General features: G+C 40.9%; 1 protein-coding gene across 1 annotated transcript; it reads left to right on the forward strand.

The window, feature by feature from the left end:
- Window positions 1–12,354: 12,354 nt before the first annotated feature.
- On the forward strand, window positions 12,355–13,323 carry LOC113883373 (olfactory receptor 7A17-like). The gene has a single exon (XM_027527049.1). The coding sequence runs from the start codon at window positions 12,355–12,357 to the stop codon at window positions 13,321–13,323; it is 969 nt and encodes a 322-aa protein (XP_027382850.1).
- Window positions 13,324–21,243: the final 7,920 nt, after the last annotated feature.

The following is a 21,243-nucleotide window of genomic DNA, read 5'->3' on the forward strand; positions in this document are numbered from 1 at the left end:
TGGCCTTGGAGTACAAAATGAAGCAGGTCAAAGGCTAATAGAGTTTTGCCAAGAGAACGCCCTGGTCATAGCAAACACCCTCTTCCAAAAACACAAGGGAAGACTCTACACATGGACATCAGCAGATGGTCAACACCGAAATCAGATTGATTATATTCTTTGCAGCCAAGATGGAGAAGCTCTATACAGTCAGCAAAAACAAGACCAGGAGCTGAGTGTGGCTCAGATCATGAACTCCTTATTGCCAAATTCAGACTTAAATTGAAGAAAGTAGGGAAAACCACTACACCATTCAGGTATGACCTAAATCAAATCCCTTATGATCATACAGTGGAAGTGACAAATAGATTCAAGGGATTTGATCTGATAGACAGAGTGCCTGAAAAACTATGGACAGAGGTTCATGACATTGTATGGAGGCAGTGATCAAGACCATCCCAAAGAAAAAGAAATGCAAAAAGGCAAAATGGTTGTCTGAGGAGGCCTTACAAATTGCTGAGAAAAGAAGAGAAGCTAAAGGCAAAGGAGAAAAGGAAAGATATACTCATTTGAATGCAGAGTTCCAAAGAATAGCAAGAAGAGATAAGAAAGCCTTCCTCAGTGATCAATGCAAAGAAACAGAGGAAAATAATAGAATGGACTAGAGATCTCTTCAAGACTACAGATCTCTTCAAGAAAATTAGAGACACCAAGGGAAAATTTCATGCAAAGATGGGCACAATACAAGACAGAAATGGTATGGACCTAACAGAGGCAGATGATATTAAGAAGAGGTGGCAAGAATACACAGAAGAACTCTGCAAAAAAGATCTTCATGATCCAGATAAACACAATGGTGTGATCACTCACCTAGAGCCAGATATCCTGGAATGTGAAGTCAAGTGGGGCCTTAGGAAGCATCACTACGAACAGAGCTAGTGGAGGTGATGGAATTCCAGTGGAGCTATTTCAAATCCTAAAAGATGGTGCTGTGAAAATGCTGCACTCAATATGCCAGCAAATTTGGAAAACTCAGCAGTGGCCACAGGACTGGAAAAGGTCAGTTTTCATTCCAATCCCAAAGAAAGTCAATGCCAAAAAATGTTAAAACTACCACACAATTGCACTCATCTCACATGTTAGCAAAGCAATGCTCAAAATTCTCCAAGCTAGGCTTCAACAGTACGTGAGCTGTGAAATTCCAGATGTTCAAGCTGGATTTGGGAAAGGCAGAGGAACCAGAGATCAAATTGCCAACATCCATTGGATCATAGAAAAAGCAAGAGGATTACAGAAAAACATCTACTTCTGCTTTATTGACTATGCCAAAGCCTTTGACTGTGTGGATCATGACAAACTGTGGAAAATTCTTTAAGAGATGGGAGTACCAGACCACCTGACCTGCCTCCTGAGAAATCTGTATGCAGGTCAATAAGCAACAGTCAGAACTGGACATGGAACAACAGACTGGTTCCAAATTGGGAAGAGTACATCAAGGCTGTATATAGTCATCCTGCTTATTTAACTTATATGCATGAGAAACGCTGGGCTGGATGAAGCACAAGCTGGAATCAAGATTGATAGGAGAAATATCAATAACCTCAGATATGCAGATGACACCAGCCTTATGGCAGAAAGCGAAGAACTAAAGAGCCTCTTGATGAAAAGTGAAAGAGGAGAGTGAAAAAGTTGCCTTAAAACTCAACATTCAGAAAACTAATACCATGGCATCCGGTCCCATCACTTCATGGCAAATGGTTGGGGAAACAGTGGAAACAGTGTCAGACTTTATTTTCTTGGGCTCCAAAATCACTACAGATGGTGACTGCAGCCATGAAATTAAAAGACACTTGCTCCTTGGAAGGAAAGCTATGACCAACCTAGACAGCATATTAAAAAGCAGAGACATTACTTTGCCAACAAAGGTCTGTCTAGTCAAGGCTATGGTTTTTCACGTGGTCATGTATGGATGTGAGAGTTGGACTATAAAGAAAGCTGAGTGCTGAAGAATTGATGCTTTTGAACTGTGGTGTTGGAGAAGACTCTTGAGAATCCTTTAGACTGCAATGAGATCCAATCAGTCCATCCTAAAGGAAATCAGTCCTGAATTGGAAGGACTGATGCTGAAGCTGAAACTCCAATACTTTGGACACCTGATGCGAAGAACTGACTCATTGGAAAAGACCCTGATGCTGGGAAAGATTGAAGGTGGGAGGAGAAGGGGACGACAGAGGATGAGATGGTTGGATGGCATGACCGACTCAGTGGGCATGAGTTTGAGTAAACTCTGGGAGTTGGCAATGGACAAGGAAGCCTGGTGTGCTGCAGTCCATGGGGTTGCAAAGAGTAGGACATGACTGAGTGACTGAACTGAACTGAACTGAATGTTTTCTAAATGAAGGGCCAAATGCCAGGTCTTAATCTGTGTTAAAAGCATAAAACTCCTAATTGACTTATCAAAGGCATCACGAAGCTAATGGCTAGTACTTATGGTTTTATCTCAAAGGAAAACACCTCTCACCCTTATGGAGGGGGTGAATAGCAATTTTCTAGCGATTTCAGGAGATGTGCCCTGACACAGTCAATATTTTGGAGGTCTGTGAGACCTATGTAACACAGAATCCTCAGTCTTAGATTTGGAGAAAATATGAAATCAAGATTGAGAGACAGTACAAGGAGGTGAGACCTTTAGAAGGCAGGAGAATTCATGGAAAAAGAGTAACAAAAACTGGAGTCACCTGAGGGCCAATCAGATCTATTAGGAATAGACAATCAGTGGGGGATTTTCCCCTTGTGTCCAGACCAGTGTCCCACAGGAAAATGCTATGCTCAGAAGTACAGGTAATAATAAAAAGCAGTGCCTAATGAGCAGACCCCAGAAACTGTAAATATCCTCTCTGCTACTGTTCTTGAGCACAGGGACCCTTAAGCTGGAGAGGGCATGATTGTTGATTTTAGATTCCTAAGTTTGGCTCGGAAACTGAAGTTTCACTCCTTTCTGCTGTCCTCTGTGGTAACAGAGCCTCAGTCTCCATCACTAACCATCCAGAGAAGAATTCAGACTTCCACACAGAGCTCTTCCTCTCAGAGACCCCATTCAGGTGAGTCTAAGAGCTCGGTAGGTACTTCAGGAAAGATTCAAAGAGGAGGGAAGTGGAGGATTTCCACCCGAGGTCACCTGAGAGAAAAACCAAACTAGCCCAGAACCTAGAGATTATTTGCTAGTTAGACTGATTAATGGATCATTAATTTATTTAGTATGTTAGAAGGAGAAGTGTCCTTTGGACAAATACAAGAATCATTGCAACATTTAAATGATGGGAATGCAAGTCCTTTCAGAGGAGAAGAAGGGAACAAAGGTGTAAAGAGGTTCCAATAAAATTATATGTGAAGCATTTTGCATTGAAGAGGAATAGCAAAATAGAGTATTAGGTGTGGAGGCCTGTGCAGTGAACTGAAAACATTTAAAAATATTTACCATGGGGTGTATTTGAGCATGTTCTATATATATTAGAAATCCCAGAACACACTATCATTTTGCAACAACAGTTCTTAAGATAAACATTTTGCATTGGTAGCATACTGAATATTCACATGAAAAAACGTTGTATTTAATGTGAAAAAGGAGTATGCTAAAGAGCCTTATTTTACAATCATTTTATTACCTATTTGTGAAAGTGATGGACACATTTGAGATGTAAAATAAAAAATTTGACCCCATTTCATCATCATCTTCATCCACAGGAAGGAATTACACTAAACTTTTTACGTATGTTGACTAAATCAGTTGACCACCTCAGGATACATAGATACCGCTATACCCATTATTTGAGTAAAAATTCCTGTGTCAAGGACATCCCCTGGAGAAGGGAAAGGCTACCCACTCCAGTATTCTTGGGCTTCCCTTGTGGCTCAGCTGGTAAAGAATCCGCCTGCAATTCGGGCGGCCTGGTTTCGATCCCTGGGTTGGGAAGATCTCCTGGAGAAGGGAAAGGCTTCCCACTCCCGTATTCTGGAGTCCTGGAGAATTCCATGGACTATATAGTCCATTGGGTCACAAAGAGTCGTACATGACTGAGTGACTTTCACTTCACTTTCATTCACATTTTAAATGATTTGTTTGCCTCTCCATAGACCAACAGCTAATACATGGTAGATTCAATATTCTAAAGATGGTTTCCTGATTCTGAAAGTTTTGCATTTAATACCATTTAGAAAGTCTTTTGCCATTTCATCTTTTACAGTCTCTAATATTGTAGGTTGTAATTTTCTGTTGTAAATTGAGGGTTGATTCCCTTTGCTCATTTTTCTAGTGGCATGTTCAATCGATAAGGTGTCTTAACGTTGTGAGGTATCATTCCTTTCCCTTGAGGATAATTTTTTTTTTTTTTTTTTTTTGCTGCTTTAGTAGTTATTCTGCGTGTCAAGGGGCTATAATGGGATTGGAATGCTGCCAGAACCAAAAGAGCTTTCTCCCTGTCACAATCTCTCAGAAATCTGAGCATTTTGGATCTCTTTCCTTTCACATGTCTTTGTCTTTTCCCTCTCTCTGTTTTTGAAATGCTTCTTTTGTTTCCTTAAATATTATACCCAAACTGGTCATATAAATATGGAACCCCATGGCCATGGTAGCTTTCCAACTGGAATTGGGTTACTGTTTCTATATTCTTTAGGATAAAAATAATCAGATGTCCACAGCTTCCCTTGTATCGTTTGTTTCTTAATCATTGCGGCAGTGGTGAGAAGATCCTGGTAATAACATGACCCCAGGAAATCATAAAGTGGTAACGTGCTTGGTGTGTATATGTGTTGTATGTTGGTTGAGTGTGTTCCTTTGTATTTTGTGGGGCATAAGCAGTTCTCAGGGCAGTGGTACCCAGCCCATAAGCTCCAAAATCTGACCTTTAGTACAGATGCCAAAATGTTAACCAACAGATGGAAATAAGAGCATCATCTTTACCCACAGGATTCCTTGGAAACAAAATTGATGAAGTATGAGGGATGGCATGTGAATGAGGACTCCCTGTGTCTTGAAGTTTCACTGCAGCAGAAAAGTCACCTGGTTTCTCCACATCCTCTGACAATGTCTTTCATCACATTCCCTCGTATTTCCTCTCAGCACACAGGCCCCTTTGTCAGAGTCTTTGCTAAGTCTCTTTCCCTTGTGAAAGCATTAGTAGCTCAGTCGTGTCTGACTCTTTAACCCCATGGACTGTAGTCCTCTGTCCCTGGGATTCTCCAGGCAAGAATACTGGAGCAGGTTGCCATTTCCTCCTCCAGAGGGAACCCCAGGACTGAACCCCAGCTCTCCCGCATTGCAGGCAGGGTCTTTAACATCTGAGCCACGAGGGAAGCCCCCTTGTCCTCGTAGAGCAACCCAGAGAACCTCATGTCTTGTATTCAGTCTTCCTTGAGTTCTCTATTTTTATTTGCAGGGCTTTTTGAGTTCCTAATAAAAAATAATACCCTTTCCACTATTTTTATATCTACTCTTTTTTTCTTCTGGACAGATGATAGTACCTGTCACCATCTGACATGATATATAATATTTACTTATATTTTTCACCATCATCATATTCTAGGGAATTTTTCTCTTAGTGCCTTTTACCTTTTGCCTAGAAGATGGTCGGTACTCAGCATTTATTTCTCAAATTCATGAAAGCATTTCTCATTAAACTTTGCAATATATGATCTCTTTGGGGAAAATCTGAGTATGGGGTAGGAATCCCTTGTCAGAGAAGTCATGGGATATCCCTTGAAGAGCATAGTTGCTTAGTTGTTCAGTCATGTCCGACTCTTTGCAACCCTGTGGACTGTAGCTCGCCCGGCTTCTCTGTCCATGGAGATTCTCCAGGCAAGTATTCTGGAGTAGGTTGCCATTTCCTCCTCCAGGGAATCTTCCCAACCCAGGGACTGAACCCGTGTCTCCTGTCTCCTGCATTGCAGGCAGATTCTTTACCTGCTGAGCCATCCGGGAAGCCCTTAAAAGAGGATGAGATCCGTATAAATATATATGTTGATTTCTTCACTGCCTAATATAAATAGTAGTGATTCAAATGTATTAGCAATGTATTAGTGGTCATTATTTTTTGTTTCTTGGTAGTCACCACCACCATATGGTACCAGGCAATGTTACACAATTTTCAAGTTTTCTTCTGAGGCTATCAAAGAACCAGAACTGCAGTCCCTCACATTTGAGTTTTTTCCCTCCATGTACATAATCAGTGTGTTTGGAAATTTGCTTAACATCCCAGCCATTAGTTCAGACTCCCACCTCAACACACCCACATAGTTCTGCCTCTCTAATCTGCCCCTCGTGGCCATCTGTTTCGTCACCACCACAATTCCAAAGATGCTAGTGAATATGCAGAGAAAAGTTATAACCTATGAAAGTTACATCAGCCATATGTATTTTTACATATGCTTTGTAGTTTCTCTGACCATGATGATCTATGACCACTTGGTCATCAGCCACTCCCTGCACTAAGTGATCATCATGTACAAGTCATCTTATATCAAATAGGATATCACAATACCTTTATTATCAAATGAAATTATATGCTGTAGTCTCTTCTGTGCTCTGAGTCTGTAGTCAGCAGTCAGTCTCTACACTGTTTCTAAGGCTCATCCATGCTGTGTGTGGCTGAATGCTCTTCCAATTTATTATCAGTTTACTACATTCTTTTTTTTTAATTTTATTTTATTTTTAAACTTTACATAATTGTATTAGTTTTGCCAAATATCAAAATGAATCCGCCACCAGTATACATGTGTTCCCCATCCTGAACCCTCCTCCCTCCTCCCTCCCCACACCATCCCTCTGGGTCGTCCCAGTGCTCTAGCCCCAAGCATCTAGTATCGTGCATCGAACCTGGACTGGCATCTCGTTTCATACATGATATTTTACATGTTTCAATGCCATTCTCCCAAATCTTCCCACCCTCTCCCTCTCCCATAGAGTTCATAAGACTGTTCTATACATCAGTGTCTCTTTTGCTGTCTCGTACACAGGGTTATTGTTACCATCTTTCTAAATTCCATATATATGCGTTAGTATACTGTATTGGTGTTTTTCCTTCTGGCTTACTTCACTCTGTATAATAGGCTCCAGTTTCATCCACCTCATTAGAACTGATTCAAATGAATTCTTTTTAATGGCTGAGTAATACTCCATCGTGTATATGTACCACAGCTTTCTTATCCATTCTTCTGCTGATGGACATCTAGGTTGCTTCCATGTCCTGGCTATTATAAACAGTGCTGCGATGAACATTGGGGTACACGTGTCTACTACATTCTTATATTTAGGTTAATCTTCTATTTGCAGCAAAATGAGTTTATTATGTGAATTAATTAAAATTAATTTCATTGCTTCTGTCTATATACAGCACTTGACTTTTGATCTAGCTAAAAGAGATATTTTCCACCCTATAAAGTGAAAATCAGCTACATGTGCTCCATATACTACCCTTAGCTATGTGCCATGCAGTTTTCCTTTTTATCTAAATTATTGGAGTATAATTACATAAATAATAATATATTATGAATTTTATATATTAAAAATTACATATAACTATGTATGTAATTGCACAAAATAAGCTGCATATTTAAAGTGTGCATTTGATGAATTAAAGAAGCTATACAAAAATCAAGGTACATATTGCTTGCTTCCATTTGTGTTTAACTTAAGACAGTGCACATGAATTTTAACTACTTTATTATGTAATTGTCAACAAATTTAAAAATAATTGTTAAATTTAAAAAATTTAGTCTCTCTGAGCCTCAGATCAGATCAGTCACTCAGTCGTGTCCGACTCTTTGCGACCCCATGAATCGCAGCATGCCAGGTCTCCCTGTCCATCACCAAATCCCAGAGTTCACTCAGACTCACATTTATCGAGTCAATGATGCCATCCAGCCATCTCATCCTCTGTCGTCCCCTTCTCCTCCTGCCCCCAATCCCTCCCAGCATCAGAGTCTTTTCCAATGGGTCAACTCTTCGCATGAGGTGGCCAAAGTACTGGAGTTTCAGCTTTAGCATCATTCCTTCCAAAGAAATCCCAGGACTGATCTCCTTCAGAATGGACTGGTTGGATCTCCTTGCAGTCCAAGGGACTCTCAAGAGTCTTCTCCAACACCACAGTTCAAAAGCATCAATTCTTCAGCGCTCAGCCTTCTTCACAGTCCAACTCTAACATCCATACATGACCACAGGAAAAACCATAGCCTTGACTAGACGAACCTTTGTTGGCAAAGTAATGTCTCTGCTTTTGAATATGCTATCTAGGTTGGTCATAACTTTCCTTCCAAGGAGTAAGCGTCTTAATTTCATGGCTGCAGTCATCATCTGTAGTGATTTTGGAGCCCAGAAAAATAAAGTCTGACACTGTTTCCCCATGTATTTCCCATGAAGTGGTGGGACCGGATGCCATGATCTTCGTTTTCTGAATGTTGAGCTTTAAGCCAACTTTTTCACTCTCCACTTTCACTTTCATCAAGAGGCTTTTGAGTTCCTCTTCACTTTCTGCCGTAAGGGTGGTGTCATCTGCATATCTGAGGTTATTGATATTTCTCCCAGCAATCTTGATTCCAGCTTGTGTTTCTTCCAGTCCAGCATTTCTCATGATGTACTCTGCATATAAGTTAAATAAACAGGGTGACAATACACAGCCTTGACGAACTCCTTTTCCTATTTGGAACCAGTCTGATGTTCCATATCCAGTTCTAACTGTTGCTTCCTGACCTGCATACAAATTTCTCAAGAGGCAGATCAGGTGGCCTGGTATTCCCATCTCTTTCAGAATTTTCTACAGTTTATTGTGATCCACACAGTCAAAGGCTTTGGCATAGTCAATAAAGCAGAAATAGATGTTTTTCTGGAACTCTCTTGCTTTTTCTATGATACAGCGGATGTTGGCAATTTGATCTCTGATTCCTTTGCCCTTTCTAAAACTAGCTTGAACATCAGGAAGTTCACGGTTTACATATTGCTGAAGCCTGGCTTGGAGAATTTTGAGCATTACTTTACTATCGTGTGAGATGAGTGCAATTGTGCAGTAGTTTGAGCATTCTTTGGCATTGCCTTTCTTTGGGATTGGAATGAAAACTGACCTTTTCCAGTCCTGTGGCCACTGCTGAGTTTTCCAAATTTGCTGGCATATTGAGTGCAGCACTTTCACAGCATCATCTTTCAGGATTTGAAATAGCTCAACTGGAATTCCATCACCTCCACTAGCTTTGTTCGTAGTGATGCTTTCTAAGGCCCACTTGACTTCACATTCCAGGATGTCTGGCTCTAGGTCAGTGATCACACCATCGTGATTATCTGGGTCATGAAGATCTTTTTTGTACAGTTCTTCTGTGTATTCTTGCCATCTCTTCTCAATATCTTCTGCTTCTGTTAGGTCCATACCACTTCTGTCCTTTATCGAGCTCATCTTTGCATGAAATGTTCCTTTGGTATCTCTGATTTTCTTGAAGAGATCTCTAGTCTTTCCCATTCTGTTGTTTTCCTCTATTTCTTTGCATTGATCGCTGAAGAAGGCTTTCTTATCTCTTCTTGCTATTCTTTGGAACTCTGCATTCAGATGTTTATATCTTTCCTTTTCTCCTTTGCTTTTCGCTTCTCTTCTTTTCACAGCTATTTGTAAGGCCTCCCCAGACAGCCATTTTGCTTTTTTGCATTTCTTTTCCATGGGGATGGTCTTGATCCCTGTCTCCTGTACAATGTCACAAGCCTCCGTCCATAGTTCATCAGGCACTCTATCTATCAGATCTAGGCCCTTAAATCTATTTCTCACTTCCACTGTATAATCATAAGGGATTTGATTTAGGTCATACCTAAATGGTCTAGTGGTTTTCCTTACTTTCTTCAATTTAAGTCTGAATTTGGCAGTAAGGAGTTCGTGGTCTGAGCCACAGTCAGCTCCTGGTCTTGTTTTTGCTGACTGTATAGAGCTTCTCCATCTTTGGCTGCAAAGAATATAATCAATCTGATTTCGGTGTTGACCATCTGGTGATGTCCGTGTATAGAGTCTTCTCTTATGTTGTTGGAAAAGGGTGTTTGTTATGACCAGTGCATTTTCTTGGCAAAACTCTACTAGTCTTTGCCCTGCTTCATTCCGTATTCCATGGCCAAATTTGCCTGTTACTCCAGGTGTTTCTTGACTTCCTATTTTTGCATTCCAGTCCCCTATAATGAAAAGGACATCTTTTTTGGGTGTTAGTTCTAAAAGGTCTTGTAGGTCTTCATAGAACCCTTGAACTTCAGCTTCTTCAGAGTTACTGGTTGGGGCATAGACTTGGATTACTGTGATATTGAATGGTTTGCCTTGGAAACGAACAGAGATCATTCTGTCATTTTTGAGATTGCATCCAAGTACTGCATTTCAGACTCTTTTGTTGACCATGATGGCCACTCCATTTCTTCTGAGGGATTCCTGCCCGCAGTAGTAGATATAATGGTCATCTGAGTTAAATTCACCCACTCCAGTCCATTTCAGTTTGCTGATTCCTAGAATGTCGACATTCACTCTTGCCATCTCTTGTTTGACCACTTCCAATTTGCCTTGATTCATGGACCTGACATTCCAGGTTCCTATGCAATATTGCTCTTTATAGCATCGGACCTTGCTTCTATCACCAGTCACATCCACAGTATTGTTTTTGTTTTGGCTCCATCCCTTCATTCTTTCTGGAGTTATTTCTCCACTGATCTCCAGTAGCATATTGGGCACCTACTGACCTGGGGAGTTTCTCTTTCAGTATCCTATCATTTTGCCTTTTCATACTGTTCATGGGGTTCTCAAGGCAAGAATACTGAAGTGGTTTGCCATTCCCTTCTCCAGTGGACCACATTCTGTCAAATATCTCCCCCATAACCTGCCCGTCTTGGGTTGCCCCACGGACATGGCTTAGTTTCATTGAGTTTCCTTATTTCTGAAGATAATGTGGGATACTAAATATAACTTCATATAGATGCTGTGAAGAATGATGAAATATGTAATAATTTATTTTTAGTATAAATAAAATATTCAAGGGCAAAGGTTATATCTGTGCACTTGTGTGTATATAAAAATATACCCATATATACCCACACAGAGATGTATCTTCTAGTCCATCTTATATGTTAAAGAGTAATATGAAAATTGAAAATGATAGAAATAAAAAGAATGAACATTTGAATTAATATGAAATAAAAGAAAGCTGAAATAGATTTAAAGTAAGATGGGTAATCTTAATTTTGACAATATGTTGCTTTTCATATTTCAGTGCCAGTAAAGTCCCACAGTGAGAACAACAGTTACATTTATGCAATGAGAAATTTACTGTGGCAGCTAGACAGAGTGGAATATATCCAAACTGATTTAATTTTTTTTTTTACTTAACATGAATTTTCAACATAGATTGCCCTTACTCAAGGGAAGCTAAATGCATGACTTGATAGGCTTAAACTCATTTCCCTAAAAAAATTTTACTGAATCAATGTCTCTATGATATTCCTATTGCCACTGTCACAAAAGAACACTAATTGGCTGAAAAGAAACCAATTTATGCTCCTAAAGTTCTGCAGTTCAGAAGCCTGAAATGGGTCTCAGTGGGCTAAAATCCAGATGTCTGCAGGACTGGGTTCCTTCTAGAGCCTCCAGAAAAGAATCCATTTACTTTCTTTTCTAAAAAAGATCTATTTGACTATGCTGGGCTTAGTTGCTGCACATGGGAGCCCAGTCTTCCCTGTGCCATGTGGGGTTTTTTAGTTTCAGCTTGTAAACCCTACAGTAGGAAATGGCAACCCACTCCAGTATTCTTGCCTGGAAAACTCCATAGACAGGGAGCCTGGAGGGCTACACTCCATGGGGTCACAAAAGAGTCAGGCACGATTGAGCATGCACACATGTGAACTCAGATGCGGCATGTGGTATCTAGTTACCTGACCAGGGATCAAAGCTGGGTCCCCTCCATTGGGAGTGTGGAGTCTTAACCACTAGGGAAGTCCTGATAAACTATTTTATTTGCTTCTATTCTTTCATTATTGTTGGATTGTAAGGGCCTTGTTTTTTTCAGCACCTTGTACTTATTGCCTAGATAGCGCCTGCATTGTGGTAGGCACTCAGGTACTCCTCAAGTGCGTGAAAGATATTCTCAGTAAAGCAGTAGAATGCATGACTTCTTGGGGAAAATGTTGAGATGTGACCAAAATTCCTAATCAGAGGTGAAATAGGAGATGCTCTAAAGAAGACAAACCCATACACAAAACATCAAAATTAATTTCTTGAAAGCAAATATATATTGTGACCTTGCAACCCAGCAACTACTGTTAGTTATGTGAAAATGAGTCATGTTATTGTCCTCTTCTCTGATAGTCCCCTTCACCACATGGAACCATGGAATCTTACAGGAGTTTCAGAATTTGTTCTTCTGGGGTTTTCAAAGGAAGAAGAATTACAGACACTCATATTTGTGATTTTCCTCTCCATGTACCTGATCACTGTGTTTGGAAATCTGCTCATCATCCTGGCTACCGTCTATGACTCCCACCTCCACACGCCCATGTACTTCTTCCTTTCCAACCTGTCCTTCGCAGACATCTGTTTTACCACCACTACTGTCCCCAAGATGCTGGTGAACATCCAGACACAGAGCAAAGTCATAACCTATGCAGGTTGCATCACCCAGATGTACTTTTTCCTATTCTTTTCAGGGTTGGACATCTATCTTTTGACTGTGATGGCCTATGACAGGTTTGTGGCCATCTGTCATCCCTTGCATTACATGGTTATCATGAACCCCCGACTCTGTGGACTGCTGCTTCTGGTGACCTGGATTATAAGTGTCTTGCATTCACTGTTACAAAGCCTAATGGTGTTGCGACTGTCCTTCTGCACAGATGTGGAAATCCCCCACTTTTTCTGTGAACTCAATCAGATGGTCCAACTTGCCTGCTGTGACACCTTTCTTAACAACATGGTGATGTATTTTGCAGCTGTGCTGCTGGCTGGCGGTCCCCTGGCTGCTATCCTTTTCTCATACTCGAAGATCGTTTCCTCCATACGTGGAATCTCATCAGCTCAGGGGAAGCAAGCAGCGTTTTCCACCTGCATGTCTCACCTCTCGGTTGTCTCTTTATTTTTTTGTACAAGCCTAGGAGTGTACCTTAGCTCAGCTGCTACCCACAGATCACACTCAAGTGCAAAAGCTTCAGTGATGTACGCCGTGGTCACGCCCATGCTAAACCCCTTCATCTACAGTCTGAGGAATAAAGACATAAAGGGGGCTCTGAAAAGATTCTTGGGGATGGCAGTTATAAAAGGGACAGTGGTCACAGGGCTGAAGAGTTGCCTATGATTTCGGGGCTTAAAGTCTCAGAGTCAGAAGTTATAATTCTTCAATCAGCCTGCGCAAGTAAAACTTACTCTTTCTATTTATTTCCCGAAAAATTTTTAACTACCAATTTTTCATTGAATCATGCAAGATCTTCGTTGCGGCTTGTGGGATCCAGTTCCCTGACCAAGGATCGAACCCTTGCCCTGGGAATGCGAAGTCTTAACCACTGGTCCACCAGGAAAGTACCTGGAATTTTTATTTTTTCAACTTCTGTGTACAGTTTAGTCATTTACTTGATTAGACGTTCTTCTCTCTCTGATATCTAACATATTTCTCTTCATTTTCTTTCTGTTTTCCCTAATTCATTCCCAACCATTGATTTTAAAAAAATGAGAAATTTTCATTTATCTCATGGAATTGCTTGGATTTCTTAAGAATAATTTCTTCTCAAATGACAAATAGTACCCCATGTAATATGTCTTTACTTTTAGTAGAATAAGAGTCATGAGTTTTGCCATTCCAATGGGAACAACCAAACGTGGCAACTTTGCTCTTTCTGTAATTTTATAGGAGAGGAAAATCTGAGACCAGTTTTTCACTTTTGGGTCCTTCATTCCTCCCTCTCTCTATTTGCTCAGCCATGTCTGACTCCTTGCAACCCTGTGGCTGTAGCTTGACAGGCTCCTCTGTCCATGGGATTCTCCAGGCAAGAATACTGGAGTGAGTTGCCATTTCCTTCTCCAGGGGATCTTCCTGACCCAGGGATCAAACCCTGTGTCTCCTGTATTGCAGGCAGACCCTTTACTGTCTGAGCCACCAGGGAAGCCCTCTCTATATAAAACTATCTTACCTGGTCTTCTTGATAATGTAGACTTAACCTACTAGGTTTTTTGTCATTGGTTTTTTTTTTTTTGGTCATTGGTTTTTATTCTCTTTATTAAGATACTGTACTCTTTTCCAGGCTCTAGTCCACAGTGCCTACTATTGTCACTGAAATAACTGAACATCAAATACATTTATTCTAATGGCATCTACACTGAGACAGAAAGTTGAGTAACGTGGCCTTAGAGTCAGACATAACATTATGATGAAGCATATTTTAAATTATACTCTGTATTTCATGCATTAAGTTTCTTTTCAAGCTGTACATCTACTCACTGAACTATGGAATACCAACGTCAATGTGTAAGGGGATTTATTCATTGAGATGAAGAATGTTAGCAGATTTTAGGTTTTCTCATTCAATTTCCTCACTGTTTCTGCTCGAAAACTTACAGTGATGCTACAAATATGACTTCTTCCATTGTTCTAAATAAAGTATCTCATTCATTTCCAAACTTTGTCATAAACAGTAACAGACAGTGAACGAACAATATCATCTATTATATATTTCTTATATAGAAAGGAATTTCTTCTATGTGTGTGATCAAGACTAACTTGTAAGAGAACATGAATACTGCTTAGTCATATGACTCAGGGTCAGCAGTTTTTCTTCACAAGCATGCATATTCTTGCAAACTCTTCTGGGAACCTGGAAAGAAATACCAAGGTAGTCATTTTTAATGTAGTTATCTGATAAAAACTTGAATAATAAAGTGATCAGAAATGTTGTCTTCAAATGTCAAAACGAAAGACAAAAATAAGAAGCAATAGGGCTCCCCTGGTGGTCTGCTGCTGCTGCTAAGTCATTTCAGTCGTGTCCGACTCTGTGAGACCCCATGGACTGCAGCCTACCAGGCTCCCCCGTCCCTGGAATTCTCCAGGCAAGAATACTGGAGTGGGTTGCCATTTCCTTCTCCAATGCATGAAAGTGAAAAATGAAAGTAAAGTCGCTCAGTCGTGTCCGACTCTTCACGACCCCATGGACTGCAGCCTACCAGGCTCCTCCGTCCATGGATTTTCCAGGCAAGAGTACTGGAGTGGGGTGCCATCGCCTTCTCCGCCCCTGGTGGTCTAGTGGTTAAGAATCCACCTGCCAATGCAGGGGGTAGGGGTTCAATCCTGGGTGGGGTAGATCCCACATGCCATGGAGCAGCTAAGCCTGTGTGCCACAACTACTGAGCCAGTCCTCTAGAGCCTAGGCTCTGCAACAAGAGAAGCCACTGCAATGAGAAGCCGGCACACCACAACTAGAGGGTAGCCACTGCTCTCTGCACCTAGAGAAAGCCCGTGCACAGCAACGAAGACTCAGAGCAGCCAAAAATAAATAAAACTTTTTTAAAAAAGAAGAAGAAACAGCAGGTTATTACAATTACCCTTAACTAAGTTCACTTGGATTGTTGTATCTTTCGCTATTGCTGCATAGCTAGCCATACAAAAATAAAATGGTTTAACACAATGTGTTTCATATTGAATGAGGTGATGGTGGGGAGGCGTTTTGAGCTCTAAGATGCTTCATGAGTTTGCAATTAGCTGCCAGGGTCTTCATTGTGTTTCTAGGCTCATTTATGAATCTGTGCATTGCTGTAGTGCTCTTCTGTCTCAGACCCAGTTACAGTCAGTCCATTCATTTTTATATTGGGGTTAATTTTGTCTACAAGAAAATGAGTTTTTAAAATGTGAATTGCCTTAATTTAATTCCATTGTACATATAGCCATAAATAGCACTTTCTTTTTTCCCAGTTAGAGGACATATATCATATACCTATTCAATGTGACTCAGCTACCTGTGATCAAGATCAGACAGTATGGTACTGGCACAAAAACAGAAATGAAGAACAATGGAACAAGATAGAAAGTCCAGAGATAAACCCATGCACCTGTGGTCACCTAATCTATGACAAAGGAGGCAAGAATATACAACAGAGAAAAGACAGTCTCTTCAATACACGGTGCTGGGAAAACTGGACAGCTCCATGTAAAAGAATGAAATTAGAACACTCCCTAATACCATACACAAAAGTAAACTAAAAATGGATTAAAGACCTAAGTGTAAGACAGGACACTGTAAGACTTTTAAAGGAAAACATAGAAAGAATACTGTTTGACATAAATCAGAGCCAGAGCTTTTTTGACCCAGCCTCCTAGAGTAATGAAAATAAAAACAAAAAGAAACAAATGGAACTTGATTAAACTTAAAGGCTTTTGCACACCAAAGCAAACCATACATAAGATGAAAAGAGAATCTTCAGAATGGGGGATATTTGCAAACAAAGCAACTGACAAGGAAGTAATCTTCAAAATATGCAGATAGTTCATGCAGCTCAATATCAAAAAATAAGCAACCTAATAAAAAAATGGGCTGAAAACCTAAACAGACATTTCTCCAAGGAAAACATACAGATGGCCAAGAGGCACATTAAAAGATGCTTACCATCACTAATTATTGTTATAGAAATGCAAATCAAAACTACAGTGAGATATCTCTTCACACTGTCAGAATGGCCATCATCAAAAAATCTACAAACAACAAATGCTGGAGAGCATGTAGAGAAAAGGGAACCCTCTTGCACTGTTGATGGGAATGTAACAGCCACTATGGAGAATACTACAGAGGTTCCTTAAAAAACCAAGACTAGAACTATGATATGACCCAGCAATCCCACTACTGGGCATATACCTTGCTGCTGCTGCTGCTGCTATACCTTGAGAAAACCATAATTCAAAAAGGCACATGCACCCCAGTGTTCACTGAAGCACTATTTACAATAGCCAGGACATGCAAGCAACCTTAATGCCTATCAACAGAGGAATGGGTAAAGAAGATGTGGTACATATATACAAAGGAATATTACTCAGCCTGCTACAACAAAAATAGAAATGAGTTTTTTTTTTTTCCCTCCTGAAAAACAAGGAAAATAAAGAGAACAGTGAAGAGGCTAGAGAAGAAACATAAAATGGCCTGAAAGAGCTAACCAATCTTAGTTTTATTTTAACTGTTACTAATCTGTAGTGCGTATAACTAGATTTGTCCATCTCAAAGCTTACCTCCTATCATCCCTAATATTATATAAATTACCTCCTGCACCTGGTATTTCCTCTCCCTCACTCTCTAGCAGGTTACCACTTATAGCTGTTTGCATTTCAGAAAGAAGGTTGCAGGCCAATAAGCCAGAGATGAATGGACCCAATTACAGGGCTGTTGGACCCAAGTACCAGGCCACATGATGCCAAAAATGACTGTTTCATAATAATGCCCACAGAGAATGCAAAACCTTCACGACCTTGTTCCTTATCACATACCCTGGACTACAAGTTCCCACCTATAAAACCCCATGTAATTCCCCAGGAAGGGGGACACAGTTCTTGAGGTGCTAGCCTATAGCATTTCTCTTTTGCCAGGCAAAATAAAGCTACTCTCTTCTATTTCCTCCAGACTCTATCTACATATTTCTATTTGGCCTCAATAGACAGGTAGACAAGATTTTGGGCAGCAAGCTATCAAAAGAAACAAAACTGGGTCATTTGCAGAGACATAGATGGACCTAGAGACTGTCATAAAGAGTGAAATAAGTCAGAAAGAGAAAAACAAATACCATATATTAACACATATGTGTGGAACCTAGAAAAGTGGTACAGATGACCCTATTTACAAAGCAGAAATAGAGACACAGATGTAGAGAATAAATGTATGGATACTGAGTGGTGTGGGAAGAATTGGGAGATTAGGAATGACAAGTATACAGTGCTATGCACGGAATAGATAATTAATAAGAGCCTGTTATATATTGTGGGGAACTCTACTCGATGCTTTGTGGTGATGGGAAGGAAATCCAGAGGGGCGGGGTATATGCATACACATGGCTGATTCACTTCACTGTACTGCAGAAACTAGCACAACACTGTGAAGCAACTATACAACAATAAAAAGAAGATCCTAGATGAGTCATGCATCATTTCTTCTTTTTAATTAATTTACTAGAGTATGCTGTGCTTAGTTGCTCAGTCATGTCCGACTCTTTGCAACCCCATGGACTGTAGCCCGCCAGGCTCCTCTGTCCATGGGGATTCTCCAGGCAAGAATACTGGGGTAGGCTGCCATGCCCTCCTCCAGGGGATCTTCCCAACCCAGGGATCAAACCCAGGTCTCCATAATGACATAAAATAAACTGCAAATATTGAAAATATACAAGCAATAGAAGAAGTAGAGGACTTTCTTAGAATGATGTCAACAAGACAACAGTAAGGAACTTTCTACCATCTGTCCCCACCCAGAAACAGCAAATTGATAATGATATAATTAAGATAATGATATCCATAATTATAATTACTGTATATATGTATTTATATAATTTTAGTACATGAAAGAAAATGGCCATACCAATATGGAGGCCCAGATTTATCTATCATTAAAGGCTTAAAAAAGTTGATTTACAATGTTGTGTTAATTTCAGGTGTACAGAAAAGTGATTCAGTTATACATATATGTGTATATATATATTTTATTTAAGATTATTTTCTATTATAGGTTATTACAAAATATTGAGTATAGTTCCCTGTGCTAAACAGTAGGTCTTCGTTGGTCATCTATTTAATATATAGTAGTGTGTGTATCGGAGAAGGCAATGGCACCCCACTCCAGTACTCTTGCCTGGAGAATCCCATGGATGGAGGAGCCTGGTAGGCTGCAGTCCATGGGGTCACTAGGAGTCAGACACGACTGAGTGACTTCACTTTCACTTTTCACTGTCATGCATTGGAGAAGGAAATGGCAACCCACTCCAGTGTTCTTGCCTGGAGAATCCCAGGGACGGGGGAGCCTGGTGGGCTGCCGTCTATGGGGTCGCACAGAGTCGGACACGACTGAAGCGACTTAGCAGCAGTAGCAGCAGCAGTGTGTGTATGTTAATCTCAAACTTCTAATTTATCCCCCCTTTTCCCCTTTGGTAACTATAAGTTTGTTTTCTGTGTCTGTGAGTCTATTTCTGTTCTGTATGGAAGTTCATTTTTATCATTTTCTTAGATTCCAAATATAGGCAATATTATATGATTTGTCTTTCTCTGTCTGGCTTACTCCACTTAGTATGAGAGGCTACTGAATTGGGAATTCTGGGTACCATTTCTACATTCTTAGAGACAAAATAATACATCTGGCTGGTGTGAGTTGTATTTGTTGCTGTTGTTAAGTCTCCCAGTTGTGTCTGACTCTTTGCGACCCCATGGACTGCAGCACGCCAGGCCTCCTGGTCCCTCACCACCTCCCAAGTTTGCCCAAGTTCATGTCCATTGCATCAGTGATGCCATCCAGTCATCTCATCCTCTGATACCCTCATCTTTCTGCCCTCAATCTTTCCCAGCATCAGGGACTTTTCCAATGAGTCAGCTGTTCACATCTGATGACCAAAACACTGAAGCTTTGGCTTTAGCATCAGCCTTTCCAATGAATATTCAGGGTTTATTTGCCTTAAAATTTACTTCTTTGATCTCCTTGCTGTCCAAGAGACTTTAGAAGTCTTATCCAGCACCACACTTCTAAAGCATCAATTCTTTGGCATTCTGCCTTCTTTATGGTCCAGCTCTCACAACTGTACATGACCACTGGGAAGACCATATAGCCTCGATTATATGGACCTTTGTCTCTGAGTAATGTCTCAGAGTAACGTCTTGTCTCAGAGTAATGTCTCTGCTTTTCAACACACTGTCTAGGTTTGTCATAGCTTTCCTGCCAAGAAGCAATTGTCTTCTGATTTCTGAACTTCTGGAGTTGTATTTACTCCTCACCTAATCAGTAAGCCTGGGAATGGAAAAGGCATGGTAGTAACAGCCCAGAAGACCATGGTTAGATGTGTGCATGTGTTTGGGTGTTTGTGTACCTTGGGGGATGAGAAGGCAGAGTTGTTGTTAAGTGGCTAAGTTGTGTCAGACTCTTTGAGACCCCTGGACTGTAGCCCACCAGGCTGATCTGTCCATGGGATTTTGCAGGCAAGAATACTGGAGTGGGTTGCCATGTCTTTCTCCAGGGGATCTTCCCGGATTAGGGATTGAACTCGGGTCTCCTGTATATGGCCTCATAATTCCAAGATGACTCTTACATTATAGGCACCATAAATAAACCAATAGGTTGTACTAACTGCTGCTACTGCTGCTGCTGCTGCTAAGTCACTTTGGTCGTGTCCGACTCTGTGTGACCCCATAGATGGCAGCCCACCAGGCTTCCCCGTCTCTGGGATTCTCCAGGCAAAAACACTGGAGTGGGTTGCCATTTCCTTCTACAGTGCATGAAAATGAAAAGTGAAAGTGAAGTCGCTCAGTCGTGTCTGACTCTAGCGACCCCATGGACTGCAGCCTACCAGGCTCCTCCGTCCATGGGATTTTCTAGGCAAAAGTACTGGAGTGGGGTGCCATTGCCTTCTCTGAGGTTGTACTAAAGAGCCAATCAATTCAGGGGAGGCCCTTGCAACAAAATTAAGAGTATGGAAGAGGACCATAGTGTGGATGAGGGATTCCCTCTGACTTCCTTTTAGCAGCAGTAGGGAAGCCACCTGGTTCCTCAAATTTTTCTACCACCATCTCTCATCATGCACCTTCTTGCTCACACCTCTCTGACATACCTCGTTCCTTTGGAGCCTTGATTTTTCTGAAACAAGCACCTTTCTCAGAGCTGTTGTGCTGGCCATTCCTGCATTGAGGCATACACTTCAGATAACTTCTTGGATCCAACCCTATCTTCTTTGAGATCTGTGTTCAAATGTGGGACTTCCCTGGGGGTCTCGTGGTTGAGACTCAGCAATGCCACTGCAGGGGGCGCTAGTTCCATCCCTGGTCTGGGAACAAGATTCCGCATGCCTTGCAGTGTGGCCAAAAAACAAAAAAAAGTCACCTTGTTTGCTGGTGTTACCTAAACACTCAGTAAAAGAAAAAAAAAATCACGCTCCTTGTCTACTGTCTCCTTTATAACTGATTTCTTCATCCTGGCAGCGCTCACCATCTGACACGTTATATGTAGTGTCTTCAGTTAGTGTGATAATTTCTAGGTCCATCACATTTCCTTGATTTTTAAAT

This window comes from Bos indicus x Bos taurus, chromosome 25, assembly GCF_003369695.1.
Source record: "Bos indicus x Bos taurus breed Angus x Brahman F1 hybrid chromosome 25, Bos_hybrid_MaternalHap_v2.0, whole genome shotgun sequence".
NCBI lineage: Eukaryota > Metazoa > Chordata > Mammalia > Artiodactyla > Bovidae > Bos > Bos indicus x Bos taurus.